The sequence below is a fragment of the Neolamprologus brichardi genome, chromosome 15 (assembly GCF_056152115.1).
Source record: "Neolamprologus brichardi isolate AB-2024 chromosome 15, ASM5615211v1, whole genome shotgun sequence".
In the NCBI taxonomy this organism is placed as follows: Eukaryota; Metazoa; Chordata; class Actinopteri; order Cichliformes; family Cichlidae; genus Neolamprologus; species Neolamprologus brichardi.
In genome coordinates, this window is record NC_142118.1 from 27,774,596 (window position 1) to 27,795,444 (window position 20,849).

The window sequence follows — 20,849 nt, forward strand, 5'->3', positions numbered from 1 at the left end:
CTGTTATTAGACTCAATTGGTTTCTCTCAAAATGTAAAAGAACCCACCCACCACTTTAATCACACTCTAGATCTTGTTTTAACATATGGCATATGGCACATTTAACAGTGTTTCCTGAAAACCCTCTCCTGTCTGATAATTTCCTGATAACATTTACATTTACAATAATATCTATCTAATAGACTCCAATTTGTGCATGTAAATGGAGAGTCCTCTTTACACACTGAGGTTAATTATGGAGTTCCACAGGGTTCAGTGCTAGGACCAATTCTGTTTACATTATACATGCTTCCCTTAGGCAGCATCATTAGAAGACATAGCATACATTTTCACTGCTATGCAGATGACACCCAGCTCTATCTGTCCATGAAGCCAGATAACACACACCAATTAGTTAAACTGCAGGAATGTCTTAAAGACATAAAGACCTGGATGGCCGCTAACTTTCTGCTTCTTAATTCAGATAAAACTGAGGTTATTGTACTCGGCGCCGAAAAGCTTAGAAATATGGTATCTAACCAGATTCTTACTCTGGATGGCATTACCTTGGCCTCCAGTAACACTGTGGGGAACCTTGGAGTCATTTTTGACCAGGATATGTCCTTCAACGCACATATTAAACAAATATGTAAGACCGCGTTCTTCCATTTGCGCAACATCTCTAAAATTAGAAATATCCTGTCTGAGTGTTGCTGAAAAACTAATTCATGCATTTATTACTTCCAGGCTGGACTACTGCAATTCATTATTATCAGGATGTCCAAAAAACTCACTGAAAAGCCTTCAGCTAATCCAAAATGCTGCAGCAAGAGTACTGACAGGGACTAGAAAGAGAGAGCATATTTCTCCTGTTTTGGCTTCCCTTCATTGGCTTCCTGTTAAATCCAGAATTGAATTCAAAATCCTGCTCCTCACATACAAGGTCTTAAATAATCAGGCCCCATCTTATCTTAAGGACCTTGTAGTACCATATCACCCTATTAGAGCACTTCGCTCTCTCTCTCTGCAGGCCTACTTGTTGTTCCTAGAGTATTTAAAAGTAGAATGGGAGGGAGAGCCTTCAGTTTTCAGGCCCCTCTTCTGTGGAACCAGCTTCCAGTTTGGATTCGGGAGACAGACACTATCTCTACTTTCAAGATTAGGCTTCAAACTTTCATTTTTGCTAAAGCATATAGTTAGGGCTGGACCAGGTGACCCTGAATCCTCCCTTAGTTATGCTGCAATAGACATAGGCTGCCAGGGATTCCCATGATGCATTGAGTTTTTCCTTTCCAGTCACCTTTCTCGCTCACTATGTATTAACAGACCTCTCTGTATTGAATCATATCTGTTATTAACCTCTGTCTCTCTTCCACAGCATGTCTTTTATCCTGTCTTCCTTCTCTCACCCCAACCGGTCGCAGCAGATGGCCGCCCCTCCCTGAGCCTTGTTCTGCCAGAGGTTTCTTCCTGTTAAAAGGGAGTTTTTCCTTCCCACTGTCGCCAAAGTGCTTGCTCATAGGGGGTCATATGATTGTTGGGTTTTTCTCTGTATCTATGAAGCGCCTTGAGGCGACTCCTGTTGTGATTTGGCGCTATATAAATAAAATTGAATTGAATTGAATTGAATTGAGAACGAGAGCTTGCAGAGATGATTCGGCACTGTTCATGCAAGCTTTTTCGTATTGGTTTCATCATATGAATCCAGGAATGAATGCATCTGGACTGGAGAACATCTCTATGGATTGTATTGTGAGGAAAAAAATAAAAGTGTAAATTTCTTCAATGGAGGAGTCAGAAATGGCCCTGTTCTTACATAGCACTTTTTTACTCTACCTGAGCACTCAAAACACTTTATTCAACATGTCTCATTCACACAAGCGCTTTTTTAATGCTTTTTCTGTGTGAGTGCTTTACAACAATCACACTCTGATGGAAGCGTGAGAGAGTAACTTGGGGTTATTATCCTGCCTGCATGCAAACTGGAGCAGTCAGGGATTGAGCCATCAACCTTTATCATTAGTTATATATTATGCACTACCTCCAGAGCTACAGCCACCCCACTGTACAAGTGCCCCAAGTTTGCACAAATGAATAAGCTACTGTTAAGTAGAATTTGTACTATTTCACCATCCAAAAATGTATACATAGTTATGTAGGTTTGTAGAGAAACTGATTACTGTGCCCTTGTTTTGGAAAGTATATGAGCTGTTGTAGTACAAATTGAGCTGTGTTTATTCAAAAATTTAATGTGTCCCACTAAAAATCCCAAATATGTCATGAATGACAAAAAGCAGCATGAAAGGTAGCTGGGGGGAGCAAATGGTTAGCTTTGTGTTCTGCATTGAAATGAAATATAAAAATATTTAATAATAAATATCACTAATTAAAAGAGTTTTGGTTAATCAAGCAATGGTTTTAGCCACACACCAGTTTCCCCTGGTTCAGTTTCCATAGCTGCATGCTGTCTTCAGTGAACCCTTGGTTTTATTATATCCATTAAATAATCATCTGGCTCTGTCAGGACTTGCGTATATACAGTTGCAAGATCGTGTAGACTGCCTAAGAGTCTGTTCACTGTTCCACTAAATCTGATAACCCTTTTGATATGATCATGGTTCTGTATCACTCCTTTCATTCTGTTTCTGAAGATGGAAGTGTAGCTCTTGGCTCCCCTAATCTCTGTCCCCGTTAAACATTTTACTAATGAGTTTCTGCCTCTAATCTCTAGATTCAATGAACATTATGTATTTTGTAAATTATGGTGCCCATCAGTATTGAAGCTCTTTACCTCATAGTGGAAAGCATCTTGAGGCAACTGTTATTGTAATTTGATTGTGTAAAAATAAACCTGTATTGGATTGGCTTTAAAGCATGCCCTTCTGGATGATAAAGTAGAGTGTGCTTTATTGTGCCATTATTGCACGCTATTCCATGCTCATGATGACTGATTTTAAAAAGATAACATGGCAACAGCTAAATCTTTCTGCTTCAGTCTTTTTGCTAACAGATGGGTGTTGCTACGGTGGCTACATCCATCTTTTATATAAAGTCAAATAGTCAAAAGAGTGAAACAGAGCACAAACAATATAAGAATGTGATATGGTGAAAGGAACATCAGAGTCAGGTTTTTCAACCCACCTACCTAGATCAGATGGTTGAACTCAGTCACCACATCAAAGTCCAGTCAGTGAGTAAATCCCCGCATTGAAGTGCACTGTTCTGTGTGCTTTCAGACAGTCTGCTCAGCATAGTCAGGCGGGTGACAAACTAGGCGTCAGCATGACTGAGGTGATATGAAGAGTGGTGATACTTGCTCAGCTTCATCGTTTCCCTCTCGTTCTCATGTCTTTTATCCTCTGATTTATTTCCCTTATTAGCTGTGAGTGTTGCTCTGTGACCTGGCATTCTTACCCTGCATCCCTCAGTGGGACTGCCTGAAAAGACACATTTTCTAAAAGCTGTTGTGAGCGAGCACACTCCATGGCAGGTGGCCTCACTAATTGGACAAGGAGAGGTTGAGGGCGAGTTTGAGACAGCCCTGACAGGCTCCACTTGGGTTCTGAAAGAAGCGTGGGCAGGAGTTTGCATTTACCACATTGGATGGCAAAATGCAGTAAGGCGTCTGGGAGCTATTTGCCTCAGTGTAGGGGTAATGAGAGGGGAAAGGCGCCTGTAAGAAAATAGGCTGTTTTCCGGACAAAGTGACAGTGGATGGAAATACAATGGATGGAGACACAAGATGAATGCGTTTCTTATAAATGTCCACTCTAATATAATGACATCATGAGGTCTTATTAAGGCCCTGGGCCACCACATTGTATCAGAGCAGAGTTTCAGCTTCTTTCCACCTTGTCATGGTTTCTCCAAGTTTCTTAAACCAGAGAAGAGCAGCTCGCCATTCTTCCCAAAGATATTTGGTAATTTGATGTGAACAGTGAACTCATCTTCCCAAAATCCTCCATAGGTGTTTTGATTCATTCTCATCAAAGCATTTACTGACAGTTGTACCCTGGGAATGGGTGCCATTTTAAGAGACCACTCCCAATCAGAATAGTAATGATTCATCACAGGATAAAGGTCATTGATTAGTATTGATTTGCAGTAATACTTACTTCTAAGAGGACAAGTACAATACAGAAAATAATGCAGAAATAAACAGCTGGAGCGATGGCAAGAACTACCACTACCACCTTTGCTATAATACTCGTATCACAACCTACAACATAGTTTATCACCGCAACTAAGTAGTGGTGTTCACTTAAGTGGTGTCTTTACGAAAAGTTGTTCATGTGCTGGAAAGTTAATAAATAAAATCCAATTGTTTCCCCTTTTTCAATTTAACATTAGCATTTGGTGGCCAGCGTGTTAACTTTTCCCTGGTTTTTAGGTCCTCATTTTTAGGTCTGTTACTAATTAGCTAACATAAACTAATGTAAGTCTATTGACCACAATCAACCAACTAACCCACTGATATAAGATGGCACTATACATGTTTTAAAAACTTTAAGCCCTTATATCCTAAATCCAGCTCCACAGACAGAGTTTCATCACTGTTAGTTTTTGAGAGCAGGGCTCCATGATGTAACTTTGCCTTTATACATGTAGTGTTTCACGTCCACTTTAAAGCTTTACAAAAAAACCCCCCGCTAACTGTGATTATTTCTATGACATTTTTCTATCATTCTTTTTTAATCCCTTGATTCTTTTACACAATCAATATAACACAAGGGTCGGCAACCCTGGGCATGCGTGCCACAGCTGGCACGCGTGCCCAGGGTTGCCGACTGGGTTTACTGATGGCACGCACAACACGCAGTGAATTAATCTGAGAAGGTGCATTAAAAAATAAATGGCCAGCGGTGCACATCGCAAATTAGCTCGCATAGACACATTAGTTGTGCCGCGTCTTAATGACGGTATCTTAGCTAACAACCCCAACTACCAGATTCAACTTGTAATTGGCTAAAAATAACTTAGCCTACCGATGAGAGGGATGTTGCTAGCTGGCAGTTTTTTCAAGCGACGTTGAAATTTCTACATTCCGGCCTTCAAATGCTTCAGGAGCCGTCCACTCAGCGCAGCATCAGCACCATGGAAATACACGGATACATCCGTAGACTCGAGACTGATCAAACCAGAAAGCTTTAATGAGCAGCTGGGTTTGTCTCACATTAACTGGCTGGACAAAGAGGACATCAGAATGCAACTGATTGAACTGAAAAGCTAGACTCTGTGGGGGTCAAAGTTTGCAGAACTACGAACGCAGCTGGAATCCATAGCTGTGCGTGTTCATGGAGCTTGTATTTTCACCTGCTGGACATCACTACCTGACAAGTTTAACTGTCTTCAGAACATTGCAGAGGCCTTATTGACAGTACTTGGCTCTACATATCTGTGTGAGCAGATTTTCTCTCACATGAGTGTCCTCAGGTAGCCGTCTGAATGCTGGACACTCGGAGACCTGTGTCTCTGAGTGGGAGACCAGAAATCACATTAACACGTGTGTCTCTGTATTAACAGACATGCCATATTGGCCCAGTTTATTTCTCTTATCATTGTTGTGAGGAGACCATAAATAGCATTTGCATTTTCTGTTGTACAATTAATTTGCTGTTATGGAGTTCTTGTTATGGATAAAAAGGTGTCTTTTTTAGTTTCAGAATAGCTGATAATTATTCACTGATAGCTGCCAACATCTGCGAACAAGTATAATTCTATAAAGTTGTTCTATATAGTGTGTAACTGTTAATATAGAGCGTTATTAAATGTATTGCTAATGCAATCATATGGCACATTGACTTCTGAGGAAATTTTAGATGGCACTCATCATCAGAAAGGTTGCCTACCCCTGATATAACACATTCTTTTTTCGTGGCAATTTAACCAGTTTTCTTGTGGTTCAGCGACTGACACCTACAGAGAAAGCATGCTAAATCCTCTTTATGTATAGCTACATAGATAAATAGATAACTGTCGCTTTGATACTAGAAAAAATGTGATCAATCTGAGTTAATTTAGATCATCCTCATCTTATGTTTTTACAAGTATGTGAGGGATACTGGAGCTAAGGATAACTTTGAGAAATGAAAATCACACGGTTTATAATTATACATTCTGGGGGAGGTTTAGCTGAGTGGTAACTCCAAGGAGTGTAATTTCTGATGCAACTCTATAAAGCTGTTTTTAAACTTTCTAAATATGATGTAAATGCTGCAGCAAATTATGATGAATTCTTGACATACTAATTCAATCCAATACAGTAGCTTTGCATATACATAGATATTCTATGTATGTATATGTAAATATAGAAAACAAACTTCGAAACCAGTGCGTGGCATCATGATGGCTAAGCATTTTGAACCTTGACATTTTCTGTTGGGTTTTTTTTGGCGCTAGAAGCAGCCTTATTAGTAACAGTGGGTGGATTTATCAGTGAACTCTAGGGAGCTTGACTAACAAGCTTGCTAGTGCAATCATTCATAAACGGTACAGTTGCAGTGCGCTGTCAACAAACACTTGCTAAATTGTTGCTTAATAGGAACTGCTAAAATACTACGATAGCATTCTCGCACACTGCAGCACAAATGTATTGGACAGGTTAGCAGCTCCAGTTAGTGGAAGGTGAGGCCTAGCAAACAGCTAGCAGCTAGTTTCCTGTTTAAGGACACCTGTGAAATAAAGTGTCTACACCCTGAACTCCATTAATACAAGAAAAAAAAATCAATCAACATACAACATATTAAATTCAGTTCAATTCAATTCAATTCAATTTTATTTATATAGCGCCAAATCACAACAAAAGTCGCCTCAAGGTTGACATGAAAGGCAACTTCCAATATCCAGGCTAAACAAGACTACAAACGTGCTTTTTTTATGCTGTAAACATTTTGAAATGGGAATCCATGGTGACTGACTCACTATTGGTGACAGCTTCAAGTGGCAATCAGAAGAAGTGCAATCCTTGGCAGCTCCACAATGGCTTCATGTTTCAGCCCTGGAGACTGATGCTTGGTTGGACATGTGTTACAGGGGTGTTGTTTCCTACCAATGGTAATGTCATATATTTCATCTTTAACTTGTGCCTGTCACAGCAATAAACATGTTTGTGCATTTATGTATCCATTCAGTGTCATAGCACAAATGTCAAGAGTGCTCTCTGCTCGGTGTGGAGGAAGCTCTACAAAGTGTTCACATGGGGTAAAATCTAGAGCCCCATGTGAAGACTGACAAATGATGGATCAGATGGTTGTAAGGGTGGCCCCTGGGCTCCACAGCTAGAGAAACAGATCTCCCGTCCCTGCCAGGCAGTCCCAGATGGGTTTTCAGTCAACACATACACAGACACACAGAGCTTCAGAAAGATATAGTTTGATACCCATTAGCATGTAATTTGATTGCATATGCTCCAACACACACATTTTTTTTATATGTGCTTGTGAAGACTCAACAAGACTCAACCCTTGAATAGCAGTCTGGGTGCATAGCAAACACAAAAATGGTGGCAATAGTCTTGATTTTTTTTCTTCAATTCAATTCAGTTTTATTTAAACAGCACTGAATCACAACATCAGTTGCCTCAAGGCACTTTATATTGTAAGGTAGACCCTACAATAATATATATACAGAGAGTGAGCAAGCACTTCGGCGACAGAGGGAAGGAAAAACTCCCTCTGTCATATGGGTCAGTGTGTAGTTCATAATCCTCACTGAGGCATACAAACAAACTCTTTCTGTATTGTGAACACATTCACTGAATGCAAATTAATCACAGCAGAGTTGCCAACACTTTATAATGGGTTTAATAATTATCGCTATTTGCATTTCTCGTTATTTTTCTGCATTTCCATTCTGATCCATGAAATAAATTATAAAGCTGTAACAGATTCATGTATGTGGTTGCAGTAATGGCAATCTCAGTAGTAAGCTCTATGCACTTATGATTGTGAAAAAGCAGAAGCTACCATCACAGCAGGAAGCTCCACAGAGTTGTCATTGCTTCCCTTTCTGGCATTGGCCCAGAGGGGATTTCTGTCTCTGGCTGGAATTGAACCAAATACCTTTTACTTGTAATGCAAATGGGTAAACCACTATACTATGTGGTCACCAAGTTAGATGTGACAGCACACAATAAAAAAATAGCAGTTTATTACGATGACAAATTCCTAAACAGCTGTTCATACAAATATGGCTGACTCCTCAGCTGACCTTGACTGAATAGTTTGTGATCAGACCATTTGATTTAACTCTTTTGTTTGTCTGAATGCCCATTTGTAAGAATGTAAACAGATGCTGCAGTGCCTGGTTGTTGTTGTTTTTTTCAGCTGTAGACGTTAGAAGGTCAACTAAATGTGTGTTGTCACAATTTTTGTGCAGTTTTTTAAGAAGGTATGATGTCGCCACTTTAGCAGCCAACAGGGTGTTCTAGTAAGAAAAAGAAATTAAAAACAAACAGACCAAAGAAAAGACTTGTTCACACTATCATGGCTACTGGTTTCTAGTGGGATTCCCCCAGTAGAAAAATCTGAGTTTTATACTTAGTAGCCAACCTTCTCCAGAAAGAGAGCTCTTTCTTAAGTTTGATCCCAAACAAATCTTCCAGCATGTAGAAGGCCCTCCTGATGTTACCTGTAGTTTTCCTCTTGTGGTCAAATTCCTGTTTGCCCAGATATTTACACATTTGTACGCACAAAAAAAACATTTAAATACCTTTGAGAGTATTCAGAATTACACATAATATATTTTATACATTTGTTCGTTTGAGTTTACTCTTGTTTTACAATTTTGCGACCAGTGTCACACCATTAAACAAAGCCTTTAGGTACATTAAAATCCTTTTAAACATTGAGAGAACAGGAAAAAAGTTTTAAGTGCTTAGTTTTCCTGCGTGTCTTCTGCGCTGATGGATTGTGTTTATACTGTCATCTGTGCTGTCAACCAACATGAATTAAGGATTTGAACAAGAGGGCTGCTGTTCAGCTCAGTGTCACTCTTTGTATTTTAATACGTTGTTATCCCAGGTGGGAGCAGAGTGTGTGTGTGTGTCTGTGTCTGTGTTGTTGTCAATGTACAACATGAATGCTGCCTTGGCATGTGCATTGTGCATTGTGTGGAGCATCCCTTCCCAATGTGTGAACTCGAATCGATATATTTAGGTTTTGTCTTAGCAGCATATTTCTGGTCTCCTGCACTTAAAGAGCTATTCAATGGAAATGTGTTTCTCCTTTATTAGGAAACGTCTGAATAATGCATCCTGAACACTGCCTCTTTATGGCAGTGTACTGAGCAATGTTCAAGGCCAGGCGGTTTTGAATTCATCGCCCTGTATGCTGTTAAATATACATGAAAAGTGAAGTGGCTTTCTTTGTGAATTATATTTCGTAAAGTGGTAAAAAGCTGCCACTGATTTCAGTGGACAAAAATACTGGGTATTCAGGTGTTCACAGGGATTTGCATGACAAGCAATTTTAGCCATGCTGGTTGCACGCCAACTCCTTTGGCAGGCAAATATATATCTGTTTAGTTTGACCTAAAGTAACTTAAGTAACTGAACCACAAAAAGCAAAGGATAAATAAAGATACTTTGACAAGTTAATATTTAAAAGGAAATTTATATGTATTTTAATATTTAACAATTATGACAATAACAATAACAACGAAGCTCTGCCATCAATATGAAATAACCATTATGACGCAAAGCTCTCCGTATTATGAATTGGGGCATTTGGCCATTTGAATTGCATATAAGCAGATTTTTAATGGGTAAATATATGTTGGGTAAGGGTTTAAATGCTAACAATGAAGTGTTTTCCTGCACTGTTGGGAATTAAAATGATAATGTGGCATCTGCTCACCAACTGCCATTGTGTTTAACTAAATATAGTTCTGGACTATCACTCAGTCCTTGTCTTAAAGCAAATGCCACTCACCCAATATCTGATAACAATGGTCCCAAATAATGCAACAAGGAGACATAAACCTGCTGAAAAGGTCTTTAACTTTAGCAATCGATTTTTCTCCTATTTCTCTCTGTCCTGTAGCTGGTGCTGCCAGAGTACTCCATCCATGTGTTGTTCTGCATCATGTTCCTGTGTGCTCAGGAGTGGCTGACTGTGGGCCTCAACATTCCCCTGCTCTTCTACAACACGTGGAGGTAACTATCCAATCCATCGTCCCGTGTGTATCTGTGTGAATGTGTACACTTTGCCCTGATTTTTCAGATGGCATCTTATTGGCTAAGGCTGTTTTGACCCAAAGACATTTGCATTAAAAGATGAGGCTTATGATTCAGATATTTTTATTTTATTTATAAGAAAATCTGTTAGCAAAAGACTCAAACAATGAATTTTTCACCTAACATATACAATATATGTAGCCAGACATTAATGTTTTATTTCAGCACTATTTGAAGTGAATCCCTTATCCCGCTGTTATAAATACTTACTACTGCACAATATATGTATAAATCCTGAGATGGAAACAGTTACCAACAGATGTACTTTTTCTGTCATTTGAGCAAAATTTCTCTGTAAACTACTTATACCGAGCCTTTAAAGAGAACTAAATAAATGATAACTGTATTGCGCAATAGTGGCAATACAACATGAATAAAAATGCTACTTAATGCTATAAACCTCTTTTATGTTAATGCACAATTTTTAACCACTGCTTAAGAAGAAGTCTTATAGTTTACTACTTTAATTCTAGAACCCTTTTTTCTGTCTGGATGTACTCAAAGTACTTCTCTGTACATGTCTTTGTGAAGCATTTGGGCAGTTTTAAATCTCCTATCTAACGAATGTCATAAGATCTATAACTTTGCTTTAATGGTCACCAGGGATATTAAAAAAAATAAATATACAGGGTTTTCAAAACCTGACTGCTTATTAACAGCTCAGTACAGAGTGCCAGTTCATCCTACCAGAGCCGAATAAAAGCCATGCAAATTCACATTACGAATACATTTATCCAAGAAAAATTTAAAGTAAACTTACCTCTTATTATTATGGTAAGGGGTGATAGCAAGTAGATGTGGCCTTGACCACACAGTTAAAACTACCTTGAACCACAACTCCATTACCCCAAAAATCTTAAACAACAGTCAAACAGTTAACAATGATCTGAAACCAAATCGTGTTCTGTTGTTTGACTTTTGTGGTAATCACAGTTTGTCTATAATGATTGCCACATTCAAAAATAAGAGTATTCATAAGTGCACGTGGCACCAGGAGAACCTAAGCTTAAGGTTAATGATCGAGTTTGTAATTGTATTGTCAGATCTTCACGCATATGTTCTAGACACGTGAGTGAAGAGAGGAGCAGAGGTGTCAGCTGCAGGGGAGAATACTGGACAGGACTGACACATCCAGATGTGAATAGTGAGGATGTGCTGGCCCCGGTCCGCAGGATCTTCAACTTCCACCTCTGATAGAACTTTGAAAGCATTCTGACAGAGGCTTGGTACGTTGAGTCTGAATGGACCATCTTCAGCACCTCTATTGCAGAGGTGACTTGAGGCTGGTGGAGGTGAAGAGAGCTGTCAAGCTGGAGAAGTGGTCCTGTTGAGCATGGCAACTTATGTGATTCCAGAGTGCAGCTCAAGGCAAAAACTCCAGTTAGGCACTAGCTCAGGGAAGGGGAAGGAGCTCCCTATCCACATTGTATACAGTAGGAATGGGACTCTGCTAACCTCAACCTCAAGAACATAGTCAAATGATTGAAGAAATACTTTGAGCATCTCGTCAATCCCACTGGCACTACTTCGTAGTGGAAGCAGAGTGTGGAGACGAAGAATCTGATTCACCCTTCACTGGAGGTGAAGTCACTGATGCAGTTAATCAACTCCTTGGTGGATGAACTCCTGAGGTGAATGAGATTAACCCTGAGTTTCTCAAGGCTCTGGATGTTGTGAACTGTCAGGGTGGACACCCCTCTGCAACACTGTGTGAATGGTGCCTCTGGATTGGCAGACTGAGGTGGTGGTTCCCCTCTTCAAGAAGGGGGATTGGAGAGCATAAGTGTATCATACTTCTCAGCTTGACTGGGAAAGTCTATGCTAGGGTACAGGTGAGGAGAGTCCATCTGTTAGTTGAACCAGCAATTCTGGAAGAACAATGCATGCTGGTCATTAAACACTGCACTAGTTCTTCATCCTGTGTAGGATATTTCAGGGTGTTTCCCTAACCAGTTTATATGTGTTTTGTGGACAATGCATAAAACTGTGTCCCCCATGGTGTCCTGAGGGAGTCACAGGAGTATGGCTACAGGCTAGCCGATCCCTGTTCAACCATGGCCAGAGCTATAGCTGTATTGCCAGCAATAAGTTGGACTGCTCTCTGTCACTAATTCTATTCATAATTTCTGTGTATGGAACTTCTAAACACAGAAAATGAGTGAAAGGAGTCTGGTTCAGTAATCACAGTGGTCATATCTGTGCTTTATCGATGACATGGTTATGTTGGTTTCGTTGAGCAATGACCTCCAACTTGCACTGGGGCAATTTCTGGCCTGAGATTTGTGGCCAAAAAACGGCCTTGTGCTCCCTTTTTCTTGGACCACATTAAACACTCTCCTGATGATTTTATCAACTCAGTTTCTAGTTTAAGTCATTTATAAAACAACATGATTTTTAAGGGTAATTGTGAGTGTCAGAAAGGAGGGTAAACCAAGGTATGCTGATTGTGACCGTCACAAATTTTTAGAGATGGCTAGTATGGGACTTCACAAATTAGTGGATAACATAATGCTTGCTATGTTCAGATTTTCTATTTTCTTTCTATTTTAGTCCATGGTTAAATACTGCTTTTTGCAGCACACTTCAGAACCCTCACTTCATCACCTGAACAGAGTTTAATAGTCAGAAATTAAAAATCATGTTATACCGTGATACCATGATATTGCCTAAGCATAATTGACCAGATTTTTGAGAACATCGGTTTTGTATAAGCAAATCCATATTTGTTGCAAGTACATTTTTCTTTGCTTTTCAAGACTCTTAAATGCAGAGTCTAAAAGATGAGTCACCACTCAGTGATTTTCATGTTTCCTTTGCTGCTCCCTCTTATCTGTTGTCATTTTTGTTGCTGGTCCTCCCGCTGGTTAGTGGGATAGAAATGGACTGCTGGCAGCATCATTGGTTCAAGCTCGTGTGCTCAGCTGGTTGAAGTTACAGAAGAAGAGGAGAGGAAAGAAGAGAAAACATTTTGCTATCTCATTAACTGCAGAGTTTGCAGATGCCCACCAGCTACTGATGTGTGAGCTGAAAGATGAGTAGACAGGGAAAGGAAGATGGAGAGAAAGTAGGGATTGGCAGGAAATAGAACAGAGAAAGTGAGTGAGTGAGTGATGGGTGAAAGATCTATTATTGACAAGGTGATTCAGAGGAGAGTGAGGGATGGAGAGAGGACAGTAGGCTGTGGATGGGGGAGTGAATGTATTAATAACTACTGTAATGAGATTTCTCATAAAAACAGCTGATAGTAAGCTATTTACCAATACTTAAAGATGGCTTGGAACAGTTAACCATGTCATGGTTAACTTTCATGTCAGGTAGTTTCAAGTTTCTTTTGAGATTCTCAAAAAACCTAATTAGTCTATCTAAATTCTAAAATCTTGGATCTTATTCTAGTCACGTGGTGGAAGAATTACAGATTTGCAACATTTGCAATTTAGAAAGCGTAAAGTATTTAGCTAGGATCTTAGACTGAGTCTGTAGAGAGAAAATAAATAACTGGAAAAGGTTTAATTTTTAACAAATAATCTTCAAATGTCAGAATTCTTGTAACTTAGTTGAAATAATCTGTAGGACTGCCTGTCTACTTTTCAAATTATCCTTTGGATGTTAAAGTCACAGTACAAAAGTAGATCTACATATGCTACAAGGAACATTAAGGCTTCGGTAGAGCAACCGTAATTACATACAGCCTGCAGTGATGTAACTGACAACTTGTCCATTCGTGAGGGATATTTTCTTGATTATTTAAAAACTAGTTTAGCATGCAATAATATCAATGTAGGGAGTTGTAGAGGGAATTCCAAGACAGCCTGGCCACTGTAGTGTTGTTGTTGTTAAAATTCTTTGCTTGCCAGCTGAATCCTTCCCAAAGAGTGTGTCTGTGTGTGAGTTAGAGAGCAAGCGAGAGAGTGCTGTTTGTTATGTGTGAACAAAATTATTAACACCAAACATCTCTATGTCTAGCATAAAGGAAGAAGTGTGTCTCAAATGTTTTCATGTCTCATCTGTCACCTTTACTCGAGGGACTTCCATTTATTATTCAATTATTAATGACATTTTTAGTATGTAAATTAGATATTTAGTAGACTCTTAATGATTACCCAGACATGTTCACCTCATCCTCAGTAATGTATAGTTGGGACATGTACAGTGACTCATTACTGAACCCTTGTGTGGTGCTCATTTTCAAATGCATTGTTGAATATTTCATATATGCATGACATATCAGCAAACATATGTAAATATGTGAATTTACAATGTAATTCATTTTTGACACCTAAATGTACAACCATCTCCCAGTTGTAAATGGCAAATATACATGGATTACCATAAAGTATGAACATAAACCATCTGTTAGCTTTGGTTCGAAGCAGAAATACCAGTTAAATGGTAAATGGCCTGTATTTGTATAGCGCTATACTAGTCCCTAAGGACCCCAAAGCACTTTACACATCCAGTCATCCACCCATTCACACACAGGTGATGCCAAGCTACATTGTAGCCACAGCCACCCTGGGGCGCACTGACAGAGGCGAGGCTGCCGGACACTGGCGCCACTGGGCCCTCTGACCACCACCAGTAGGCAACGGGTGAAGTGTCTTGCCCAAGGACACAACGACCGAGACTGTCCCAGCCAGGGCTCGAACTGGCAACCTTCCGATTACAAGGCGAACTCCCAACTCTTGAGCCACGATCACCACATAATGATGGCAGCTTCCTGGTTGGACTTAATTTCCCATTAAATCCTGCAAAACACAGCAGGAGACAGAAAAATAACCTGAAGCCAACTCTCTTATTGCCACTGGTCTGGTGCATTGTTACACAGCACTCCATGTTACAGATTGCTGTGCATTTATATCAGTTCTGGTGTTGTTTAAGGGCAAATTACCCCATCGACAATGTGCATCAGTAATAGCTCTCCCTTAAAGCAACAGGCAGCAATTCCTTCCTCATGTCTCATTTCCTGTATAGAATATTTTTTTCATGTCATAATTTGAACAGCCATCCTGAAGTAGGTCTCACTGGAAAGCTCCAGGAAACATCTTACAATTCCCCTATCACACTAAGTTTTGTGTTCTGATTACACTGCACATCTTCTTTGTACACAGCTTTAAGGAAGAGAACTGTTAGTGTTCACAAGTATTGGTTATGTTAAAAGCACAGCATTGGGATGTGTAGATGTTGGGTTGGATTTTCTCTTTATTTTGTGAATCAGTCAGTAGGTCTCAGTTGAAGAAAGGAAAAATTAGTGGAAAATTCATAATAAAGTTTATATATTTAATCTACTGTTGTTGAATTTGTTGTTAGCTTAATGAGCTAACTGAGTTGAAAAACCCCAGCCCTGATACTTTTAGAAGTGCATAACAGACCTGGGTGAAAATATATTTGAATATCTATTCAAATATGATGTCATATTTTGCTCACTTTGTTGAAAATGGGAATTCCTGCAAGATAAGTCAAATTTCCTGGGATATTTCCAGAGTCAAGTAGCTGCTAAACCTTGCCTCCCTTTCACAGCTAGCATTGCTTTCCTAATTTTGAAGCAGTAGTGGTTTTGACTTCCTCAGTAGATAATTTGCACATTTGTTAAAATTGTCTTAATGTTTTCTTCAAAAAACTTTGGATGCTAGCTGTATAAACTCATTTTAAAATGTGTTTTACTTTGAGGATCTTATTATTTAACTCCAGCATTAAAAAGAGAAAAAAATGTGACCAGTAAATAACTCTGACCCATCATGCTCGACTAGTTTTTAATCTTTTAGGTACCTTTTGATAAATGCCTTGATTTTTAAAGGATGTGAGCAAGCTAGAATGTATCATTTGCTGCTAATAGGGCAGGTAAAGTCCAAACGCTTGACCGGTTTTTCATAGCTAGAAACAGTTGTTAAACCATGAGCAATCACTATGAAGGGCAAAGGTTTATCAAAAGATTTGTTTCCATCAACATATTCAACTGCAATTTCACCCACGTCTTCTGCATGATGACGTACCTCAAAACTCATCATGCCATCTTTTTCCATGCTGTCTTCTCCTCCACTTCCACCCATCATCTCTCCCACATGTCCCACCCCTTCCCACATGGTCTGGAACGGGTCAACTACCCGTGGTGTGGTCTTTGCCCTCTGTGGTAGGTACTTCCATTCCCCAACGGACACTAAGGAGCTGCTGTACGACCCAGCGTCCGTGATGAATGGCGACACACTCAAGTTCTGCCTGAAGGAGGCCTGGTGCAAGCTGTCCTTCTTCGTCCTTTCCTTCTTCTACTATCTCTACTGGTGAGCACAGGGCAGGTGGTATGGGGAGATAATTGGATTACATGTAAATAGATTGCATTAATCTAATTACAACACATAAATAAGCAGTAAAACTGAACTGAAGCTACTTTTTAAAAAAGCTTGGGGAGAAAAGGATCAGTTGATGAGGTGTTTGACTTCCGCCCTGACTAAACATCAGCAGGTCACGTAACATTGGTTTGATTTCCCAACTGATGAAGCAATGTGAGTGCAAATCACTGAATAAAGTAACCATTTCTCCAGCAATCACATGCAACTCCCTGTACTCATATGACTTTGTGAAGTCCAGTTTGCTATGTCAGGCTAGTAATACTGCTAATGCATGTGATGTTAAGAGAATTTGATTCTTTACTTCACTGACAAGCACCACAATAATGCTGTGTGTAGCTGATGGGTACAATTACTACATACTGGTTCAAATTTTGTTTGTGTGCAACAAGATAATTGATAATATTGATGATATATTCACATGTCTATTGTTGTATAATTTGTCTGCCATGTCCTGATGTTACTGCTAAAATCAATTTTCTTGTTCATGTCTAACGATGCTGTTATTATTAACCCCGGATTCTTGTTCCATGTGTCATGTGGGTGCTGCAGTGTGTGGAACCTGGAAATATCCCTCTAATAGGTGTTATCAGTGGAAACACTTAAAGGTACAATCCTTATATTTTTTGATATTTCATTCTATGGTAGTATATTGAGGCAGAACAGCATTATTGAGAAGAAATCTTGACCATATGACCACCCCAGTATTTGCCCTTTTCTCAATCTTGATATGTTGGACTGTGAATGGCTGTTGTGGTTATATGGATTTGATGATTTTGACCAGACTACATCATTTTTTCCAGTTCTAGTTATAGAACTCAGAAGACGGTTTTCGATGACAACTAAAGAAGGATTGCAACTTTAACATGGAGCTGCTCTTGTATGTGTGTGATAATGCCGCAACTTAACATTGCAGTAAGGTCCTCATCTTGTAGAAAAATGCCATTTATGTATCTGCTTGGGGTATAAATACTTTGCTAACAGCAATGTTTATCGCAGCAATACCACACAGGTAGAAAAGCAACATCATGAGAGTGTTGAACTTAGACTCTGGCACAAAATCCTGATGTTTGTTTTTGAGAATGGCTGCAATTACTCAACATATTTTAGGGATATGAGGCGGTACTTATTGTCCTTAAATTTCCAAACACTTTGAGCTATTTAAACACAGTCTATTTAAAGTTTCAATACATGACCCCTGGGTAAATGTATACCACAGGCATGTGATTAATTGGATTTTTAAGGACGTGTGCAGCATTTTGGCAATGCAGGCTTAATTTGGGAGGAAATATTAAATATCACTTCTTGCCCTTCCTGCCCTAATGCAGGACACATGGCATGAACCTAGTTATATCCAATAAGAAAAAAATAATCTCAAAATTTTTCAGTTTTAAAATATATCCGAGATCACAAAGGCAGTTGGATTGTAATGTGTTCCCTCCTGGCATGAAAAAGAAAAAGAGCTAATGTGTTACGCTCACATGTATCCCATTCATTTTCATACCAGAGCCTACATCAGTCAGTAGATGGAGTAGCTTGTGTGGAAGGTTCAACCAACAGAGGGTGTCTTTATTAAATAATATTACAGTATGGGGACATTTATAGCAAAATTGGTTGGCTATCAAAAATGTATCATCATTTTTTAAATAACTGAATTGGGTGCCTATTGTTATAAAGACAGTGTTCATCTTAAAGTTTAATCATCTTGCTTTTTCATCTCACTTCATCCTGTCCTGTTCTAGCTCATATTGGACTGATCTGCAGCAGCAGCAGGTATTCTACAATACAAGGTGATGGTGCATTCACTTTCAATTCTAAAGCCAGAGACATATTGAAGAGAATTTGTCCTTGCCTCTTTTCCGCCCAAGATTTTTTGGTGTGATTTCTGTAGCGACTTGCTGACCTTTATGATCCTCCCTGTTTCTACACTCTTCATCAAGGGTCCAAGGATTAAACAGTTTGTTTGTTACAGCATCAGGAAGTTCTGCTGAAAGCAAAGCAAGCCAAATTTGAGTAGTTTCAATCCGGTTGCATTTGGATAAAACCCCTTTCCCAATGGCAAGCCTAAGAGGGAATGTATGAGGGAAAAATCTGTTACTATATTTTGAATGGCACTGGCTTATTACAAATCAAATTGCACAAATTATGCATCAACCAAAAGAATAAAACCTCACAAAATTATTACATTAATTTGTTTAAGTCCCCAGTACAACTGCAACAACGGATTCTTGAGGCTAATAAAGTTTCCACATGCCTACAAGGTGAGTGCGTGTAACATAAATTCATTGCCAATTAGATGAGTAGCAATTCTAAAACTGAGACTTTTTTCAGCCCTTTTGTAGTTACAAAAAAGAAGGGCTGGTGTTAACTGGTCAACAGCCTTAACACTGGCATGTAACACTCTATAAGCAGGACTTATACAATGTTACAAAATGTATTTTTTCCACTTAAAATAGGATTTCAACACACATAAGCATCCACTAAAGAAAGGTTTTATCTCCTAATTATGACTTATGAATCTCAAAATTACCAGAAAAAAAGGACATACTCTTCTTTTAAACAAATGCCATAAATATCTGGCAACTGAGAAGGCTGTTGGACTTTTGGGTGAAGAATCTTGTCTTATTCTGGTCCAATATCATATTCTAGCTGCTCAACAGCCCTGTGTCTTCTTTGTTGTATTTTTCACATCATGATACACCAAATGTTTTCAACTGGTTGAAGACCTAGATTGTAGGCAGGCTAGTTCAGCAACCGACTCTTCTGTTGTAATAGACCCAGTATTGTGTTTACCATTGTCTTGCTGGGATTTGCAAGGCCTATACATAATCTTCAGAAATTTTCACAAATATGAACTAAAAAGTGCAAAATTCATGTTGAAACACTGTCTTAAACAAAGCAGGGGATTAACTTGAACTGACATCAATAATGAGAACATCAATAACATTATGTTGATGTTGCAATTTTTTTCTTGTTATGTGAGGTTTGAATTTTATCAAATAAAGCTTCATTTTTTCCCATTTAGAGCTGTTGCTACATACTTGTAGTACTGTAGCTCTAAAGCTGATGACTGGAAGGTCAATGTGGCCCGTTGAAAGGATGGCCCTTGCAACAGAAATCACACTTCAGCTTTGTTTTAATGATTAAAAATAACAAATTCAAAGAGTATAACTACAGTGATGGTCTGCATAAAGAATTCATGAGGTTGAATTGAAAGTGAAGCAGCCTGAAACCAGATCTGTGCAGCTTGTACCTGTTTCCGCGACCCTCCTTTCTCCACTGCTCCCCAAACCAAAGCGCACTCATCTGCATCTGTGACCTTCACACCTTTGCAACCAATCATGCTAACACACACACACACACACACACACACACACACACACACACACACACACACACGGAAATCCCAGTGTATTGTATGCATATAATGAAATTGTGCATGCTGTCCAGGCACAAATGAACACACAGCTCCACCTGAGCACTCACCTTCACACCTGGGAAATGGATAATTCAAAAATCCTTTCTGGTTGCTTGGTGGAGCTTAGCCTGTGCAGATGAGCCGCTGTAGTTACTCTGTAACACATGATTTTGTCCATCTGGACACAGTGGGAGGCTAGATGCATTGAAGGGCACTGAGTGAACAGATACTTCTCAGATGTCTACATCTGTGCCTTCATATTTACTTTTATTCACTAAAATGTGTTATAACGAAGCTGGCTTACTTCACAAATTGAAAGATAACGCACCTGCTAGTTTCCTCACGCCTGCCTAGCTTGTTTTCTGTCTTAGACCCAGGTGAGTTATGTGCTTTCTCACCTTCCTCAATCTCCTGACACCGGATGGTAATGAAGTCATGCCTGACAAATGGAGTCCCCTTCCTTTGGACTGTGACCTTTGACCTCAACCCTCAAACTTCTGACCTTATTTCTTCCCTCTCTCCTCGTGTAATTTCTGTCACAGGGATGCTGTGTGGAATGTGGTGCACTACACTAACAAACACTTTCCCTTCCTGCAAGATCAATACAGGTTTTGTGTCTTTCCTCAGCTTGGGTTTACCCCTGTGCTCTGAAACACTGGCCTTGGCATGCTGTTGCCTGCATATTCTACAAATCTGACCTTTTGTTTAAAAGGGAGGGGCGACCATCTGCTGCGACCGGTTGGGGTGAGAGAAGGGAAACAGGATGAAAGACATGCTGTGGAAGAGAGACAGAGGTTAATAACAGATATGATTCAATGCAGAGACGTCTATTAACACATAGAGAGTGAGAAACTTGACTGGAAAGGAAAAACTCAAT

At 39.4% G+C, this 20,849-nt stretch overlaps 1 protein-coding gene across 4 annotated transcripts in view; it reads left to right on the forward strand.

Moving 5' to 3' along the window:
- The window catches only part of cnih3 (cornichon family AMPA receptor auxiliary protein 3), a 96,003-nt gene that overhangs the window by 65,791 nt on the left and 9,363 nt on the right, over positions 1-20,849 (forward strand). For 2 of the 4 annotated variants that reach the window (XM_087852625.1, XM_087852626.1), the window contains exons 4-6: positions 10,020-10,131; positions 16,341-16,488; positions 17,107-17,162. In XM_087852625.1, the coding sequence (XP_087708751.1) occupies positions 10,020-10,131; positions 16,341-16,488; positions 17,107-17,134 (288 nt within the window). In that variant the 3' untranslated portion in view covers positions 17,135-17,162. Of the gene's footprint in view, positions 1-10,019; positions 10,133-16,340; positions 16,489-17,106; positions 17,163-18,296; positions 18,328-20,849 lie in introns of all 4 variants that reach the window. The other 2 variants (XM_006796210.1, XM_087852627.1) reach the window with 2 other exon arrangements.